Raw genomic sequence first — 18564 nt, 5'->3', positions numbered from 1 at the left:
TAAATTGTGGGAAAATCTGAAAAAATATGCTTTCTTTGGGGACTCTTTCGCTGCATATCTGATATAATCTGAAATATATATACACACACACACATACACATGTAAGTCAGTGGAACCAGTCTTTTTTTCTAAGTCATTTTGGGCCGTTTTTTTGGTCCATTCATTGTGAAATTTACATACAATGTAAAGAGCAACAGGCATTTTCAAATTATAGCTATATAAAAAATATAAAAAATGGAGATATGAGGTTTCCTCCGACAATAGCTATACATATATATATGTGTGTGTGTGTGTGTGTGTGTGTGTGTGTGTGTGTGTGTGTATGTGTATGTGTATTGTCACATCACATTTACACAGGTGTGAATTAATGTTAACATATATATATATATATATATATATATATATATATACACAATATATATTTATATATATTTTTATACATTTTTGTTAATATTAATTCGCACCGGTGTAAATGTGATGTGACAGTAAACATGATTTGAATATAATCAGTGTTACTCTGACTCCTCTGTATCTAAGCCCACTGATGCTTTTGCACAGCTGTGTTCTGCTTATTCTTAGACTCACAATCAGCTTTAACCTTTCCAGACATGATTATGACAAGAGACTTAAATATTATGTTCAAACAAGCCCTGTTTTGTTGTTGGTGGATCTACTGTCTTACAGTTTGTCATTGATAATAAACCAGCAAAGCCAAATTGGAAATATTTTCATGTATAGTAGTTTTATAGAAGCGTGGTGGCAGAATAACTGCTGACCCCTCTCATTCTAGACATCACCTGTTTCAGCCACTTCCTTCTGGTGGACGATTCAGGGCAATCAGAACCAGCACAACCAGACATGCTAACAGAGTTATAGCACTCATCGACCACAGTGGACACCTCACACGTTAAACTTAAACCAGCAATCCTCCTTACTGTATTACAGTAACTCCTCTGTAACATAAAGCTATTTGCTCAGATGTACAGATGTATACATTTCTGCACATATTTGTATCATTGGGATATAATGTATAATAGTTTCATAGTATACGTCATCAGACCTGCATATGTACAGATATTCACACATCTCTTTAGCTCTACTGCATTTATTGTGTTTTTATTTGTCCCTTAGTTAAGTACATGTTAACAGTCTGTGTGCTTGTCTGGTCTGTTTAGTGTGTTATATGTCATACATGTGACTCGCCAAGACAAATTCCCTGTAAGGAATGTGTAACATACTGGGCATAATAAATTGGTTCTGATTCTGATTCTGTGGGATTTTGTATCTTCATATGAATATGCTATGATGTTTGTCCTCTATGCTTAGCACAGAGCTTAATGCTAACACTGTTCTTTGTTTTATTGTAGGTCAGCGAAAGGTTGCGTCCATGTGTGGAATCTAAACAATCGGAGAGCAGAGCAAGTCCTCGAAGGTCATGATGGAGCTTCAGTCATCTGGGTCAGCACTGTCAACTCCACTGACGCACTCCTCAGGTAGATTAACATTCACCTGGCATCACTTGGCTTCCTGAGAATCGGATACAATATAATACCCTGTTATTACATCGTAATATGTTTTTTTTTAAAAGAAATTCCGCCAAATGTTCGAAGTGTTTGCATAATTTAGTAATTGCGATGTAAATAAAGTCACTCAGAGTGATTTAATGTGAAATGGAGAAACTTACAGACTGTGATTTCTTTACAGTGGTGGTGATAGGGGCCAGGGGTCTCGATATCTAATAATGATATAGCCATTTTATTTGCAATGTAAAATGAGCAGTGAACTTGCATATGTCTTCTGAGTTTTTATATGTAGTGTAGATGATTGTAAAATAGCTGTAAATCTAAAAAAAAAAAATAAACAAACAAACATTTCTTTGGTAAGTTGTGCCTCACAGTGTCTTACAGTGCCATGAGTGGATTTTAAAGTGTTTTAAACAAGGATTTTAAGGCCACAAAATTGTTAGAAAACAATGTCTGTTATCAAACAGCATAACTTTCTATAAGGTACATTACAAAGGCATTCAGTTCTTCAGACGTCTGGTTCCTATCATCACCATTGTGAACAATTCTGACTCAGTAAGTTTTTCTAAAATGGAGCATTTCACATCAAACCACTCTGAAGGACTTTGTTTACATCTCGATCATTTAATCATGGAGGCTTTTGTAGAATTTCTATTCTTCACTCTTGTAACTACTCACATTGCATAGTAGAGTGTTTGTAGTTATTGAGTGATTCATAGTATTTACTGTATAATAAAAAGTGGGGTCCAAAATTCTGGAAACACATGGAAATAAACACTCTTAAAATTTTCTTGCACATTTCTAATGTTGGCAAATTTGTGACGTTGACTGTGTTAAGGCCTTGTTTTTTTAGTCTTACCTCTTCTCTTGAAGCTTATGTTCAGAAAGCTCTCAGGTGGGTTTGATTTGCTCATCAGAGGCTTCTCTCTCAGATTTTTAAAATAATGATAATATATTTTGCAATGAAACATATTTAAAGCTGCACTAGGTATGTTTTTGTTGGAATTGAAAGAAGCATTGCTGAGTAACATGCGATTATCCGCTCTGGGAAGGGGTCCGAACGTCAACCAGCATTACAGAATGTTCTTCTGCACGTTGTGCGCAGTTGCACATTTCCACCAGAGAGGTCTCCAAATCCCCAAAACTTACAGAGAATGGAGAATAGGAGCATTTTCACGAGTGGTCTCAGACTTTTGGACACCACTTTACCATCAGATTAATAACTAAGTGCTCAGTTTAAGAGGTTAAAGATATTGATTGATTTCAGGTTATTGATCAGATTAGATAGAGTAAGAGGATTTTGAGTTTGTTTGTTTGTGTGTTCAGTCAGGGTCGGGACATGCGAGTGTGCATGTGGGATTTGCACGAGGGCCGCAACACATTAACACACTCTCTCCACACTGGAAGCGTCGGGTTCTGTCAGTGCAGCCTGCTGGAGGCAGAGACAAGCAAAACCCTGCTGGCGCTCCCAGCAGAACACACGGAGGAGGTGAGTGGGACGAGAGGAGTGCTCTCATTTTATTCTGTAGAAAAAGATGTTATGGCATCCAATCAGTTATATCAGCAGTTAGGTTAACTACCAGAAGGTCAGAAGTTAAAGATTACTGCAGGTTTTCAGTAATGACTTTGTTCACCTCTTCTAGTAATAAAGTTGATATTATTATTATTATTATTATTATTATTAATTTAAGCTACATAGTACTTTAATACATATAGCTTGAAACGCCTCACAGTGCAAATAAATAATTAAAGAAAGAAACCTAAGAAGACCATGATATGTTTAATAAAGTAAAAAATCCAGAAATCACTTAAATAGGAAAATTGGGATTATGAATTAAATCAACTAATATGATTATTTAAATAATGTATTACAAGAATAGTTATTTTTAATGTACATATGTATATACATTAAGTATGTATGTATATAATCAGAATCAGAAGCTTTATCGGCCAGGTATGCCTACACATACAAGGAATTTGGTTTTGGATACAGGAGCTCACAGTGCACAGTGACAAACATTTTACAGTATTAAATAAAATACAAATAAATAAAAATAAGAATAAAAAAAGAGTGTGCGTTCCTACCACACACGTGGACCATCACACACACACACACACACACCTGTGAACCTGTATGTATGTGTGTGTATATATATATGTATATATATATGTATATATGTGCATACATATAGGTCTACAGGTGTGTGTGTATGTGCGTGTGTGATGGTCTACTTACAAACAGGTGACACATTTTGAAACATAAAGCATATGTGTTGTCCTTTAATTTCTTATCCTTCTGCTATTACCAAACACAATTCTAGTTGTTTATAGCATAATATCACCTATTTTAACATGATTCATTATTTTGAGTATGTATATATATCAATATATAATTTACTACAGCTGTAAGCTGCTGGAAAAGCTTGAAAATGGATCTTGAAAGTGCTTGAAAGTGCTAACTTTACAGGAGAAGCCAAAAACATACTTTACTTTTAATGTAAATCAATGGAACCAGAATTATTTCCAAGTAATGTTGGCCCGTTACTTTTGGTCCATTTATCATGAAATTTGCACACAATGTAAAGGACAACAGGCATTTTCAAACTATGACAAAAATGGAGATACACAGTTTTGTTTATATATATATATATATATATATATATATATATATATATATATATATATATATACACTTATGTACAAAGCTACTGAACAAGCATATCACTAAAATGTACTGTGACTTTAGTGGCGCCTAGAAATCCAGTATCTCCTCCTCCAGTCTTACAGCCGAGTGTGAAACTCCACCTAGACAATTACTTTGATGAGGCAACAGTACGCAAATTACTTTTTATGTCTGCGGATATTAGAAACAGAAACAAAGCTGAAAGGCTTGCTGGTTAGACGAAAAGCCTGGAGGCAGAAAGTACTGTCAGTTTCCTCCTGAGCTGTCAGAGAGAGAGAGAGAGAGAGAGAAGAAAAGCAAATGGCAAGGTAATACCACACGTCAAGTACTACTGTGCACTTTTCTTTTTTATTTTTTCTCTTTGTCTTTGTTTCCTTGTATCCTTTTTTTGTCTTGTTCTCTTTCTCTCTCTTGCTCTCTCATTTTCTCTCTCTTTCTTGCTCTCTCATCTCTCCCTTTCTCACTTTGTGTCTCTCACTCTGTTTATCTCTGTTTATGTCTCTCTCTCTCTCTCTCTCTCTCACTCACACACCCACACACACACACACACACCTGAGGGGATGAAACCTCTGCTCTTAAAGCCCTCTTTGTTTACAGTGGGGAGGTGAATGCAGCTCCAGATGTGGTTCACTGTTAAAATATGAATAGGCTTTTAATAAGAGCTGTTCAATTGAGCTCTTAATGAGGATGAATCTTGATCGTCCTGGCAATCAGTTTCAGACCTAAAGCGCTGACCTGGACCGCTCCATCATGGCTGTCTTGAGGGTCTGTGGTTCTAATCAGACCGTGTGCCAGTTGGCAGGCGGTGTTTATGAGCGTGTGGGTGGTATGCCTGTGTGTACGCTACCAGTTCGGGCGCACCATCTCATGAAAGGTGTCCCTTATTTTTACTGCTTTCTGTGAACTGTGAAGTGCTGTGTATGGAATTATGCTGTGACCATAATCATGTTCTACAAGTCAGTCTATGCTATAAGGCCAAAAATATTTGGACACCCCTCTTAATTATTGAGTTTAGATGTTTCAGCCACACCCATTGCTAATAAGTGTATAAAATCAAGCACATAGCCATTTAGTCTCCATAGACAATTGCTGGCAGTAGAATTAGTCATACTGAAGAGCTCAGTGACTTAAATGTGGCACTGTGATAGGATGACACCTCTGCCACAAGTCAGTTAATGAAATATCCGTCCAGCTAGATCTGCCCTGGTCAACTGTAAGTGCTATAATTGTAAAATGGAAGTGTCCAGGAACAACAGCAGCTCAGCCATGAAGCGGTTGACCATGCAAACTCACAGTGCAGGACCACCAAGTGCTCCAGTGCATAGCGTGTAAAATACCCTATCCTCTGTTGCATCACTCACTACAGAGTTCCAGACTGCCTCTGGAAGCAACATCAGCACAAGAACTGAGTGCCAGGAGCTTCAAGAAATGGGTTTCCAGGCCGAGCAGCTGCACAGAAGCCTAAGATCACTATGTGCAATGCCAAGCGTCGGCTGGAGTGGTGTGAAGCGGCCGCCACTGGACTCTGGAGCAGTAGGAATGTCTGACAGTCTAAAAGATGAATCTAGGATTGGTGGATGCCAGGAGAACGCTATTTACCAGAATGCATAGTGCCAGCAGTAAAGTTTGGTGGAGGAGGGATAATCATCTGGGGCTGTTTTTCAGGGTTTGGGCCCTTTAGTTCCAGCTACCGCATACAAAGACATTTTAGACAATTATATGCTTCCAACAGTGTGACGCAGAGTTGACCAATGACTTGGAAGTCATTTTTATTTTATAAATCTGAAGTGTATAAAATACTGCGCTCTTACATCATGTCCAAAAATGCATAGACACTTTTCATCCAGCTTTTCTTCTGAAATAAAATAGTATTAATAGTGAATTTGCCTCCTTTGCTGCAGTAACAGCGTGTACTTTTCCGGGAATGCTTTTCTGTGAGGATTTGATCGCATTCAGCCACAAGAACATTAGTGAGGTCAGGTACTGATGTTGGATGATAAGCTCTGGATCACTCCAATTCATCCCGAAGGTAATGGATGGCACTCCATTTATACAGAGTACACAGTTCCACTGCTCCAAAGCTCAGTGCTGGGGGGCTTTTTGCTCCTCTAGTTGATGGTCCGCATTGCTTTTTGTGACCTCGTGTGCGTCATGAGCTCGAGTGTCCCAGTACTGGCACTGCTTTTTTTAATGGAGATTAGGCAAACTGTGTGTGAATCACCGTTTTATCTAGGTAGATTATAAAGCCTAAGGTGAGGATTTTATTCAGTGTCTTGTTGTACAAGAGAGAGGTTTATTTTCCTCCCATTCTGTTCTACAACTCAGCTGTTGTCTGGCCTCTGTTTTGAGTGGAGGAAATCGTGTCAAGACTTGATGAAGCAGAGAGCAGCGCACGCCTCTGGTGATCATCCAGGCACTACCAGTCAGCCTGTAAATGCAGCGGTAGCAAACAAACAGGCCTGACAGCACTGTGACTGTAGTGGTTTAGATACAGCGTTAAAGTAATAATTGAATGAAAGTCACTAAGTCACCATTTAGAATCTAGTTAATCTCATTAAAAGGTGTTATTTTCTTATTCTTCCTTACTTTCCCTTTGTAACCAAAAGCTTCCAGTTTTTGACATGCCTATTAAATGTCAAAACTGTGGGACCAGCCTGGTGTTAAAGTGAGCTGCTAAGAAAGCCACCAGTTGCGTGTGGTTGATTCAAATGTGATTCATTTTGAAAGGAGAGAGTTTTTGCATTTTCGGGATGCTAAACTTAGCAAATAAGTAATAATTGTGCATTAAAATGTGCACAAGTGTGTTCTTTGTACAGAGTGTGTTAACCTATTTTGGCCAATCTTATTTATTTATTTATTTATTTATTTAAAATTTCCAGCTGCCCCTTACCTGGTGTTAACATTTCATGACAAACAGACCAAAAAATTTACCAAAATCGTTTATAACAAAATCTTGTTACATTAACTTTGAAAGTGCGCCGATAATGATTTTTTTTTTTATAGCTTATGGATTCTGATCTCTTTACAGCCCATTTGGCAAATTTTATCAGAAACTCACATTGTGTGGGCGTAATGAACACATTAAGCCTTAGTTGCAAAGCATAGCATTTTATTAGCTCTTTTATGACTCAAGCTGGCTTTTGAAATTCATAAAGGGGTTTTATTCCAACAGCAATTATATAATTGATGTAAGCATCAACACTATTGATATACATGTCTGCTCATTATACACATATATATGCTATATGTGTGTTATAATACACTGAAATTATATTTTGATGAACTAAGCCTGTAATGTGCTTTACTGTGTATGTTTTAGTGTTTCAGTAAATTCTTCAGTAAATGCTTCAACTTGAAGCCTCACTCTTAACACTGGAGGGGGCTTGCTCAGAGGGGACAAATACAGCTTATGAGTTGTATAATGTGTAATGCATTTTTGTAAATATTTATAGCCATGTTTATAATGCCTTATGAATGCATTATAACATGTTTATAGATGCTTACAAAGGTGCCATTCATAGAAAGTGTTACCCCTCTTTTCTCTTCTCTTGCAGATTAAAGTGATGGAGTTGGACAGTCAGACCCCAGTGTGCTCGTTAATTCCAGACCCCAAACGGGGCATGCTCATGTGTATGAAGATGTTTCAGGTAAGAACCTGAATATCATCTGGATCAGGTGTATCAAATCAGAAAACAGAAAAAAAAACCTTTTAGTAAAGAATGATGTTTAGAGTTTCACCGGTTATTTTACAGTTAAATCAATTTGCCTGCAATCAACACAACACAGCATGCTTATTGACATCTAGGTTAACCAAAGCAGTTTTTCCCGGATATTCTAATTGGTTCTGTGGTGGTTTGATTGGTGTTGCAGTGCTGTACTCTTGCTCTGGTGTATTCTATGGGAAAAAACCTTCTTTACACTCTTTGGTTATTGCAGTTCCTTAAGGCCTCATCACTTTCGCAGCTGAACTAAACACACGCCAAGTTTTAAGACTTCATTCGCATTGAATCCAAAAGTACCAGACTGCGGCAGTCCATAAAATTCTTAACAGTGGCCATCTCGGTATTCTGTGTTGTACGGATGTGCTAAAAATCAGGCTGACCAATCAGAACTCTGTTATCATGGTTACAGTAAAATAAAATGTGTCTAAGCGTTTGGACTCTTGCAATTCAAGAGCTTATACGACAAGCAACATGCCGACTATATCGCTGTTGTTGGATCAAAACCTCGTGTCTCCAAAATGGTAACTTTACAGGAGAAGGAAAAAACCTTCTTTACTTTTAATGGAAGTCAATGGAACCAGAATTTGTTTCCAAGTCATTTTAGGACATTTCCTTTGGTCCATTCAACATGAGATTTACAAACAGTGTAAAAGGCAACAGACATTTTCAAATTACGTCAAAAACTAAAAAACGAGATACGAGGTTTTGTCCCAACAACAGCAATATATAGAAATGTGGAGGTTAAAGAAGATATGGCAAACCATCATTGAAAGCCTTGTTTTCTAGACACATCCTAGTCTGATTTTTTCCTCATTTCCTAATGATTTTCTAAGTAAAAATACACCGATCAGGCGTAACATTATGACCACCTCCTTGTTTCTACACTCATTGTCCATTTTATCAGCTCCACTTACTATATAGGTGCACTTTGTAGTTCTACAGTTACAGACTGTAGTCCATCTGTTTCTCTGCATACTTTGTTAGCCCCCTTTTACCCTGTTCTTCAGTGGTCAGGACCCCCATGGACCCTCCCAGAGCAGGTAGTATTTGGGTGGTGGATCATTCTCAGCACTGCAGTAACACTGACGTGGTGGTGGTGTGTTAGTGTGTGTTGCGCTGGTCTGAGTGGATCAGATACAAAGTGCACCTATATAGTAAGTGGAGCTGATAAAATGGACAGTGAGCGAAGAAACAAGGAGGTGGTCATAATGTTATGCCTGATTGGTGCAAGTTAGCACATCCTCTACTGTGAACGCACTGAAATATGGCATTTTTCTGCCAATGTTTAGTGTGCAATACCTGTTTGCTGAGTTTAACATATTAGAAAAAAAGAAAACATAATATATGCCATAACTTTTGCATAGGCCACAATTTATGTATTTTTTTTTCCCTAATATGTTTAATTCAGCAAATAAACAATAACTGTGCATAAAAATGAAGTGTGTTCTCTGTAGAGGATGTGTTGTTTTTACTTAGAAAATCCACAAAAAATAGAATTCAAATGGTGCTCAAACTTTTGCATGCATCGGTGTGAAATGACCGATACTCACATGCCTCACAGTTTAAGGTGTGACAATTTAAATAGAGTATTGAACAATCAAAAAAAATCTGTGTTCAAAACACTGTATGAAAATATAAATCTGTATCACTGATACTGCCTTCAGTCTCTCCTGAGGGTCTCTCCTTTACCGTCTTCTGTGAAAACAACCGTCATTGATCAAAACCAGGAATCAGAATGCATTCAGTCAGAGTAAAGTGGGTGGGGAGTGGGCGGGGCTTATGCCCTGCACACACTCACACTCGAATGACTGGGTGTTTTTTCCTGAAGTTGTTTAAAAACTCCAGAGGTTGTGATTTTTGGGGTTTATTTTGTTAGAGGGCGGAGCAGCAGGCACTGAAAACGTTTTAAAACCTTTGTTTATCTGAGCCAAACCGACCTGTGGAGTGCATAATTAGAGCTCTTTAGAATCACGACAGTTTTTAACATAAATCAAATTGATTCTTCACCTCAGAATCGAAACTCGCATCAGGACTGAAAATGTGTGCATCGTTACTCCACCACCTTACAGCAGCTGTTATTTTAATTTACATTTAACGTTCTTTGAAAGTTTTTTTTAAGAAACTACAGAATAACATTCAAAGAAATGTTTCAGAAGGTGATTTTTGAAGAGAAGTGGATGTTCAGATGGTGGTCTGCTTTTGCTGAAGGTTTCATTGTGTAAATCTTACACACTGTTACACAATGAGACCTTCAGTAAAAGAAGACAAATAGGAAAAAAAAAGAAAAGGAGTGTTTCTTTTAGGATTTGAAACATTTAAAAAAAAATACATTTGAGACATTTAATTAAAAATATATGTATTATTAGTAGTAGTATTTTTAATATATATTACAATTCATTATTATTAGTATTATCATTATTATTATTATATTTTTCTTGGTCATTATTTTTATTGAATTTAATTACATTATAGTGGTATTTATTTATTATTATTATTATTATTATTATTATTATTATTATTATAATCTCAAGTATCAAGTCTCAAGTCAGGCTTTATTGGCATTCCAGCTATACAAGTACACAGTGAAATCAAACAACATTCCTCCAGGACCAACACAGGAACACAAGTGTGAGACAATACAGTAAACACAGTGCAGACAGTACAGTACAATAAATAAATACAAAAAATTAAAACAGAACACAGGCAGAACACGATACTGAGAGTATACTATGAGAATATACTATGACATACTAGCAGCTTAGCAGGTAGTCTAACATATATGAGCATAGCAGTCACTGAGGTAGCAACCAGAACGGCAATATACAGTATACAGTATTTGGTTGAGACAGTAATTCTAGCAGATAACATTGTTAAAGTGAAATAAAATGTGCAAAAAATGCAACTATTTAGATCAACAGTCTATTATTAATATCTATTATTATAATTATAATAATAAATAATAATTATAATAATAATAATACATTCATTTTTTAATTTTTTTTTAGTTTCTTTAGTTCTGTTTGATAACTGCATTAGGAAAAATAATTCCTCAGTTCCTCCATATTCCTCCAAAACATTTGACTGTTTTTCCTCGTTGTTGTTGTTGCTATCCAGTAGACTGGCACATAACCATGCGTATGCAGAGCAGCAGCTCGTTGAGTGATTTACGATGCGACCGTGTCCTGGGCCGGGACGCTTTTCCAGCCGCTCTCCCCCAAATTCTGCCCTGTTCCCAGCCCTGTAATTACAGTGCCTGGAACCACGGCGGCTCACAGCCATATATCAACCATCGACTCCGCTCTGCATCCAAAAGCTCGCCCACCCGCCTGCTTGTGTGTGTGTGTGTGTGTGTGTGTTTTGTAAACACTGTTGAAGGTTTTATTTTCCCTCATCATTAAAAAAAGAGACCTGTAATTATTTTCATGCTTAATTAATATCTCTTTTTGTAATGTTTATGGCTTTTTCGTTTCTGACTGTGAACTGAGAATGAGTCTCAGTTCATTTGGCAGGTAGAGCACAGTTAATTGGTGAAACTAATCAAAGCAAACGAGAACGAGTGTTTGACTGCAGGCTCTTTGGGTGGCTTTACCAATAAAACCAAATTAAAAGGCTGCCTCTGTAATAATGTTTGCTTTTTTTTTTACTGAGTCGCACTATTTTATGTGTTGTGGAGCTGCTTGGCTGTGGCCTCATTAATAAGGGCGTGTCGTTTGCAGTGTGTGGTGGGAGATCAAAGTGCGGTATGGCAGGTGATGATGAGTCTCTGCAGACGCCAGGACGTCAACAACTCTGACAGATTGATCTGTAACTGCTGCGGTCAGAGCCAGGGAATTTCTCCATCCCAGAGTCCTTTTAGCAATAATTTGGAAAAGAAAACGGTCAAATCATTATTTAGGCAAATACTGCGGTGTAGTGGTGTCTGGAGAGGCGGGACTAGCGTGCCTTCTTACCGACCCCCTCCCCAACATATTTGCATCCACACGCTGTTATTTTGTTTACACTGAAAGGAGTAGCATTACTGGATCAAGGGGGAACAAAAACAGGCTAAAATATGCTGCGTGTGCACTATTGAGGTGCCCTTTAAAGCCTATAATGATCATTTAAAAGTCAGAGGCAGTTTTTTGGACTACATCATATGTCTTTACGTGTTAACGTTACACACACAGGCTCAAAAAAGAAGATCCAGCTTCATGTTTAGATCTCATATGTGAGATTAACGTTATACTGATGAAGATAATTCCCTCACATCCTCGGAAGACGTCCTTCACCAAGTTTTGACGGAGTTCTTTTTGAATGCTCTCTCAATGGAACCGCAACCATCAGATTCATCTGCTCAAGGAAGGAGTCCAAATCACAACCCGCATTGCAAAATGTTTTTCCTTCGTGTGTGTGGCAGTTGCCTGACCGACGGGCACCGACGATGAGAGAGGGAGTAAAGGTGGTGCCCAAGCCTCACTGCCTTCATGCCTCTCTCGGCTGTCGTCGCTCTCCTGCCCTCTTGCGCCGCTGACGTCCTCCTCCTGCTCTCACTTATGGCTCTTAAGCCAGGCGTACACGGGATTTTAGCCCGTTTATAAACCTGATTTGGTCAGAGCCGACTGAATTTCATGATCGGGCGGAATTTCAGCTTCATCGGCCGTCGTTTGCCGTGCAGTGTGAGAGGAGAATGCCCGATTAACTGCCCAAACGAGCTCTGATTGAGCAGTTGGATGATCGGGTGGATTTCTGACATGTCAGAAATTTTGGTCTCTTGTCTCTCAGTCTGAGCAGCCTCACGAACCGATTTCTCAAAGTCGCACCCAAAACCACACACAACCACAGTCGCCGCTCCTACACGGAGGCAAAAAAGTCCACATTTGCAGCACCAGCATCTGTATATATATGACGGCTTTGCTCTGTTTGACTGAGTTGAATTCTGAAGTGTAAATAAATAAATAAAAAAATTTTTCTTTGTCTTCATAAACCTGTCTGTAGACCGTCTGTTCTTTAGCTTGAGCGCACAGTGTGGCACAAGCTCTTGTAACGGTTTGTCAATGGCTGAATCTCAAACAGCCCTCTACTTCCCATGCAGTGCCCCAAGTTTTGGCTTCTGCACCAAAATAGTGCAGAATTGTGCACACGTGGCTGAAGCTCAGAAGGCTATTTATTAGAGATGCACTTTGTAAGTGCAGGAGCAACTATGTTAATATGTGGTGCACTATGTAGGGAGCAGGGAGCCGTTTGAGATTCAGTCAGTGTTTTTTCTCAGAAAGGTGTCTCTAGGCAGAGCTGTCTACTGTGTGAGCAGCAGTTTGAGCACCCACGTTGCGTCATGTCAGTCGGAGCGAGTGTTTTCGTACAGTGTGAGTATATAAATCGCAGGCTTTGGCTGTACACGATGGGTGACTCACACAGTGTGAGTCACCAAAGAACAAGATTTCTAAAATCGCACAGTGGATGCCTGACCAACATGCGAGGCTCAGACCCCCCTTCCCACCTTCTCTTGCATGGTGCTCATGGGTCGGGCGACTGCCACAGCATGCAATTTCACATTTCCACCAGAGAGGTCTCCAAATCTCTGAAACTTTCAAAGTGAAGTTGTAATACAGTGTACTAGTCTCTGAAAAAGATGGTTCTTCAAGGGTTCTTTAGTAAAGGGAATGGTTCTAGTTAGAACTATGAATTCTACATATTACCATTTTGTGCTTAAATGGTTCTATGCATGATGAAATGGCTCTTCAGATTGATGGAGAATGTGTGATGACAAGCTTGCAAAAGTGACATTATAGAAGAAGTAGAAGAAATCTTTTTGGTGCTGTTTGATCCATTTTTAAAAGGGTTCTGTATAGAACCATATACACCGTATACACTGTAAAAAATGGCTCGTCAGATCAACCTAAAAAAATTACTTCATGTAGTAAAGTTGAACTATTTTTTTTTTTAACTTAAAAACCTACTTTGATTGAAAGAATCGCTATTCAAAGTATTTATTCAGGTTGAATAAAACTAGTTTATTTACTTGTTACCACATGAAGTAAGCCATTTGTTACAGTATACAACACATTAACCATCAATCTGAAGAACCATTTTACCATCTGGAAAACAAGCATGAGATGGTTCTAGCTCATGGTTCTGTATAGAACTATTGCCTTTACTAAAGAACACTCAAAGAACCATCGTTAAGAGTGTATAAGCCAATATAGTTCTATGAAATTAACATTTTGTTATTTTACATAAGGGTATTCACTTATATATCACCTAAGCTCATCAAAAGAAATAAAAGATAATACCGTCATATAATGAATCTCAGAACTGATTTATTGGACTGGAGCGCGGCTGTTAGTGTTACTGCTGTCGTCACTGTTTCATAATTTAATTTGGATGTGTTCATATCATTCGTACACTACTGCCAGCGTCTGTAGATCACAATGGCAGGAAAAGGGACGACTGAAAACTCCACGTGCTGGTTATACGACCTGCAACTGCATGAATCTGAAGCACATCATGCCAAACAGGTCGTTTCACACTGTCTCTGGCCAAATGGCTTAAGCAGCCTTGGACAGTGAAGTTTATGTAATGTTTTTAATTCCTTTCTTTCTTACTAGATTAAGGGTTTTTTGGCAAAATTAAAGATGACCTACGAGCACAGTTATTGCTGAAATGTGCTTTTATTGGGTTCATTTGTTTCACAAATATTATGTTTGTGTTGTATCACTTTCTTTGCTCTCGCATCTACTTCGGAGCTCAAAATTACCAAATGAAAAAAATTTCATTTTGTTGTTGATCATTATTATCATGATTATCAGATGGCTTAACTGTTTAACTGTTATTTTCCACATAAATACCTCATTTAGAGGACGCTCTGTTAACAGCACAGGCCTAATTGAAAACTTTACTCTGACCAAAATAAGAGCGCTACGAAGGAACTGTTAGCCTGCCAGTTACATGCTCTCATCCGAGCGTGACTTTGGCCGGGAAAACGCTGTGAGAGATTGACAGAGTGTGTGTATTAGACAGAGAGAGCATGTGAATGTGAGAGAGGCAGGCTTTGCTCAGTATGGGCACTCTTCACCCGCTTCGACTGTCAGTCAATAACGAGGTCTGTCTTGTTATCCCCGTGATCCCTGCTGATTCAGACAGCTGCTCCTTCATCCTCAGTTCTGACGGGGTCCTTATTCTCTCGCAGCCTGTTAGACTTTCAACAGGCCTCTTGTCTCAGGTTGGCGGTGGTACTGAAAGTGGATTGATTGAAGATGGCTTCTTAGAAATATGACAATATATGGACCATTCTGTTCAGACTACAGGCCAACAGTAAAAACTATTTAAACACACAATTAAGTATTCAGACCTTAGATATATACAAGGACTGCTATGATCTGTTAAAACCCAAGGCATTCATTGAGATAATAATAAGCTAAAAATATTTAAAATCATAAATTATAGGGTGCTTTCTCTCTCCGTCTGTCCCAAACCCTAAATTTGTACTTGTAAAAATATTTTTTAAAGTGTAAATGAAAGATTTAGATAATAAAAACTGTGTTCGCAAAATGCTGTTCCACGTTTTCATGTCACTACCAAAACACAGAGTTTTAGTCCATAGGTGGGGCCTTATTTTAGCCACACCCCTGCAGTAAAGCAGGAAGTGGCCTGTCCGTCATGGCCACATGGTGAAAAGTTAGATCCTATGGTTTTGAGTAAATGTGTCCCAAAGTCTGAAAATCAGTGTGGAACATGAAATTGTCACTTCCAAAGCAAATATTTTCTGCAATTAAGTATTTTTTTAATTGCAGAAAATATATTGTGTTTTTTTTTTGTGTGTACAACTGTTCAAAGCTGTGGTTGCAAGTCTTGTACTGGCTGGTATTACTGAGTTATGCTCAAAATTATCCAAAATTGTCACTGTTGAAACGTTTGGTAAAGTTTTGGTGGACTTACGATTGTTTTGGTAGTGACAAAATGGAACATTCAATCATTTATTTTAATAAAATAAACATAATTAACATATAGGGTCACTCAAAGCAAAAGGATTTTAGTCTAAAGTCCAAGTTAGTCCTAATTGACCGTACGGTGAGCAGTTAGATCCCATTGTTTTGAAGTAAATGTGTGCCAAAGTCTGAAAATCAATGTGGAACATTTGTCACGCATTTTCTGCCATTTGGATTTTAAAGGAAAATATTACAATTTCGTTGTGTACAAGTGTTCAAAGCTGTCTGCTAGTCCTGTTTTGGGTAGCATTTCAGTAATGTTATGATTGTTTTGGTAGTGACAAAATGTAACGTTCAGTCTCTTTTTTTTTTAACAAAACATACAATAATTCCAGTGCAGTATCAATTAAAAGGATTTTAGTCTGAAGTCCAAGCCAGTTAAAAGTCCAAAATGTGTTTTGAACTCTGGCTTTAAGTACAATGATCCATATATTAAACTTATATCTGACTTTTGAAAATTGAACAGTGTTTGAGATTTATCCAGTCAAGATCAAGGTTGCTGATTTCCAAATGAGGTATATTTGCCTGTTTATCAGCAGGTTCTGGAAACACTAGCTGTCATTACCACCAGCTCGTTTTTACCAAGCGCACTTGAATCCCTGTTTTTAAATTCCCACCTCATATTTTGACCACGTCCAAACTGGCTGTGATCGGCAAGAAAATATGACTGATGTCCCTTGAGAAGAAGACTGGTTCCGCAGCAGTAGGACTCTGGATTCAGGTGATATTGACTCATGAAATTCAGTGGCATTTTCTCTCTGGGGAACGGCTTTTGTGTTTCCTTTACATTGGGAAGTTCTCTCTGTCACGGCTGAAGGGAGAGAGCGCAGCATGTGGATGTACGTGCTCTGAGACGCTGCAACGTTTAAGGTTGTCAGTGCAGAGGGAGAGAGAGGCTGGCGGTGAAGAGGAAATGTTCCTATACAGATATCCATCTCTCTCAACTCATCGCCTGGCCAAACCATGACATCACCCTTCAGCAAACGTCCTGCGATTGGTTCCGTATGTGCAGCCCGCCCCTGACGTTCCAGTTCTGGAACACTGAAAATGCCATTCTCTCTTTCTGGAATACATACAGTTACCCTTCTAGAGCCCTTATCCTAGAACCCTGCTTCTGGAGCCCCATTCCTAGAGCCCTATTGTGTGGTGCTGGGTGCTGTATTTCTAGAGAACCCTGTTTCTAGAGCCCTGTTGTGTGGTGCTGGGCACTATATTTCTAAAGAACCCTGTTTCTAGAGCTCCATTCCTAGAGCCCTATTTTGTGGTGTTGGGTGCCATATTTCTAGAGAACCCTGCTTCTAGAGTCCCATTCCTAGAGCCCTATTGTGTGGTGCTGGGTGCAATATTTCTAGAGAACCTTGCTTCTAGAGCCCCTTTCCTAGAGCCCTATTGTGTGGTGCTGGGTGCAATATTTCTAGAGAACCTTGCTTCTAGAGCCCCATTCCTAGACCCCTATTGTGTGGTGCTGGGCGCTATGTTTCTAGAGAACCCTGTTTCTATAGCCCTGTTGTGTGGTGTTGGGTGCAGTATTTCTAGAGAACTCTGTTTCTTGAGCCCCATTAATAGAGCCTTGATTCTAGGTCCCCATTTCCAGAATTGATTCTAGAAGCCACTTTTTTCTGTCCTATTTTAGACACTCATTTCTAGAGCCAGTTCTTTTCTCTTTTCTCTCTCCACTCCTTTTCTCTTTGTTCTGTTTACTCCTCTGTCCCACTTCTATCCCTTCAGTATCCCTCTGTTTGTCTCCGTTCGTCCCACCCTTTGTGTCTCCTCTCCTTTCCTCCCTTCTTCCCTTCTCTCTTTGCCTCTTTGCTACATTTCTCAGTACCTTTCTCCTCTCTTCTCACCTTTTTATAACATTGTAACTTTTCTGTATTCCTCTTTTGCTCCCGTCTCCTCTTTTTAGCTCCTGCCCTCCTTTCTCTTCTCACTTTCATTCTCCTCCTTCCTTTCTCCTCTAGTCCTTCCATAATTCCTCCTTTGCTCCTCCTCTTTCTTCTCCTCTCCTCTAGTTCTCCTCCTCTTTCTTCTCCTCTTCTCTAGCTCTCCATCTAGTCTCTCTCTCCATTACTTTCCTCTCAATTATTTACTCTTGTGTCCCACTTTTATCCCTTTGGTATCCCTCTGTTTTCCCCTCCTACCCTCTTTTCTTAGCTCCTGCCTTTCCTGCTCTTCCTCTTTTCTCCTGTTCTCTTTTCTCTCCTCGACTCCTACCCTTCTCCTCTCATCCCTTTCTTCCTTCTCTCCTTCCCACTTCACTCTGTGTCTCTATACTTTTCTCCTCCTCTCCCAGTTTCGAATTTGTCTCAATATCTCTGGTGCTTTCCATTCTCTGTCTATCTATCTATCTGTCTCTCCTCTGCTCCTCCACTTCTCCTGTTTTTTTCTCTGTCCTCTCCTCTAGTCCTTCCATCTCTCCTCCTCTCTCCACTCATTTTCTCTCTACTCTTCTCTGCTCGACATCTATCTCTTCCTGCTGTTCCCTTCTTCTAATGTTTTCGTCTTCTTTCTTCTTCTTCACTCTGTCTTTTCTCATCTTTTTTCCCCTCCTCTCCTCCCTTCATTCTTTTTCTCCTTCCATCTTCAGTCCTTTTCTCTCTACTTTTCTCTAAATTCTGAGGTGTCCCTCTCTTAGCTCCTGCTCTTCCTTCTTCTCCTTCGCTTACCTCTCC

At 39.0% G+C, this 18564-nt stretch overlaps 1 protein-coding gene across 3 annotated transcripts in view; it reads left to right on the top strand.

Moving 5' to 3' along the window:
- Positions 1 to 18564, top strand: part of gnb1l (guanine nucleotide binding protein (G protein), beta polypeptide 1-like) — a 62571-nt gene that overhangs the window by 17007 nt on the left and 27000 nt on the right. For all 3 annotated transcript variants that reach the window (XM_036598745.1, XM_036598747.1, XM_036598746.1), the window contains 3 exons: positions 1368 to 1493; positions 2850 to 3012; positions 7761 to 7853. In XM_036598745.1, coding sequence (XP_036454638.1) covers positions 1368 to 1493; positions 2850 to 3012; positions 7761 to 7853 — 382 coding nt within the window. The remainder of the gene's footprint in view (positions 1 to 1367; positions 1494 to 2849; positions 3013 to 7760; positions 7854 to 18564) is intronic.

This window comes from Colossoma macropomum, unplaced genomic scaffold, assembly GCF_904425465.1.
Source record: "Colossoma macropomum unplaced genomic scaffold, Colossoma_macropomum, whole genome shotgun sequence".
Lineage (NCBI taxonomy): Eukaryota > Metazoa > Chordata > Actinopteri > Characiformes > Serrasalmidae > Colossoma > Colossoma macropomum.
This window is presented reverse-complemented; position numbering and strand designations above follow the sequence as displayed.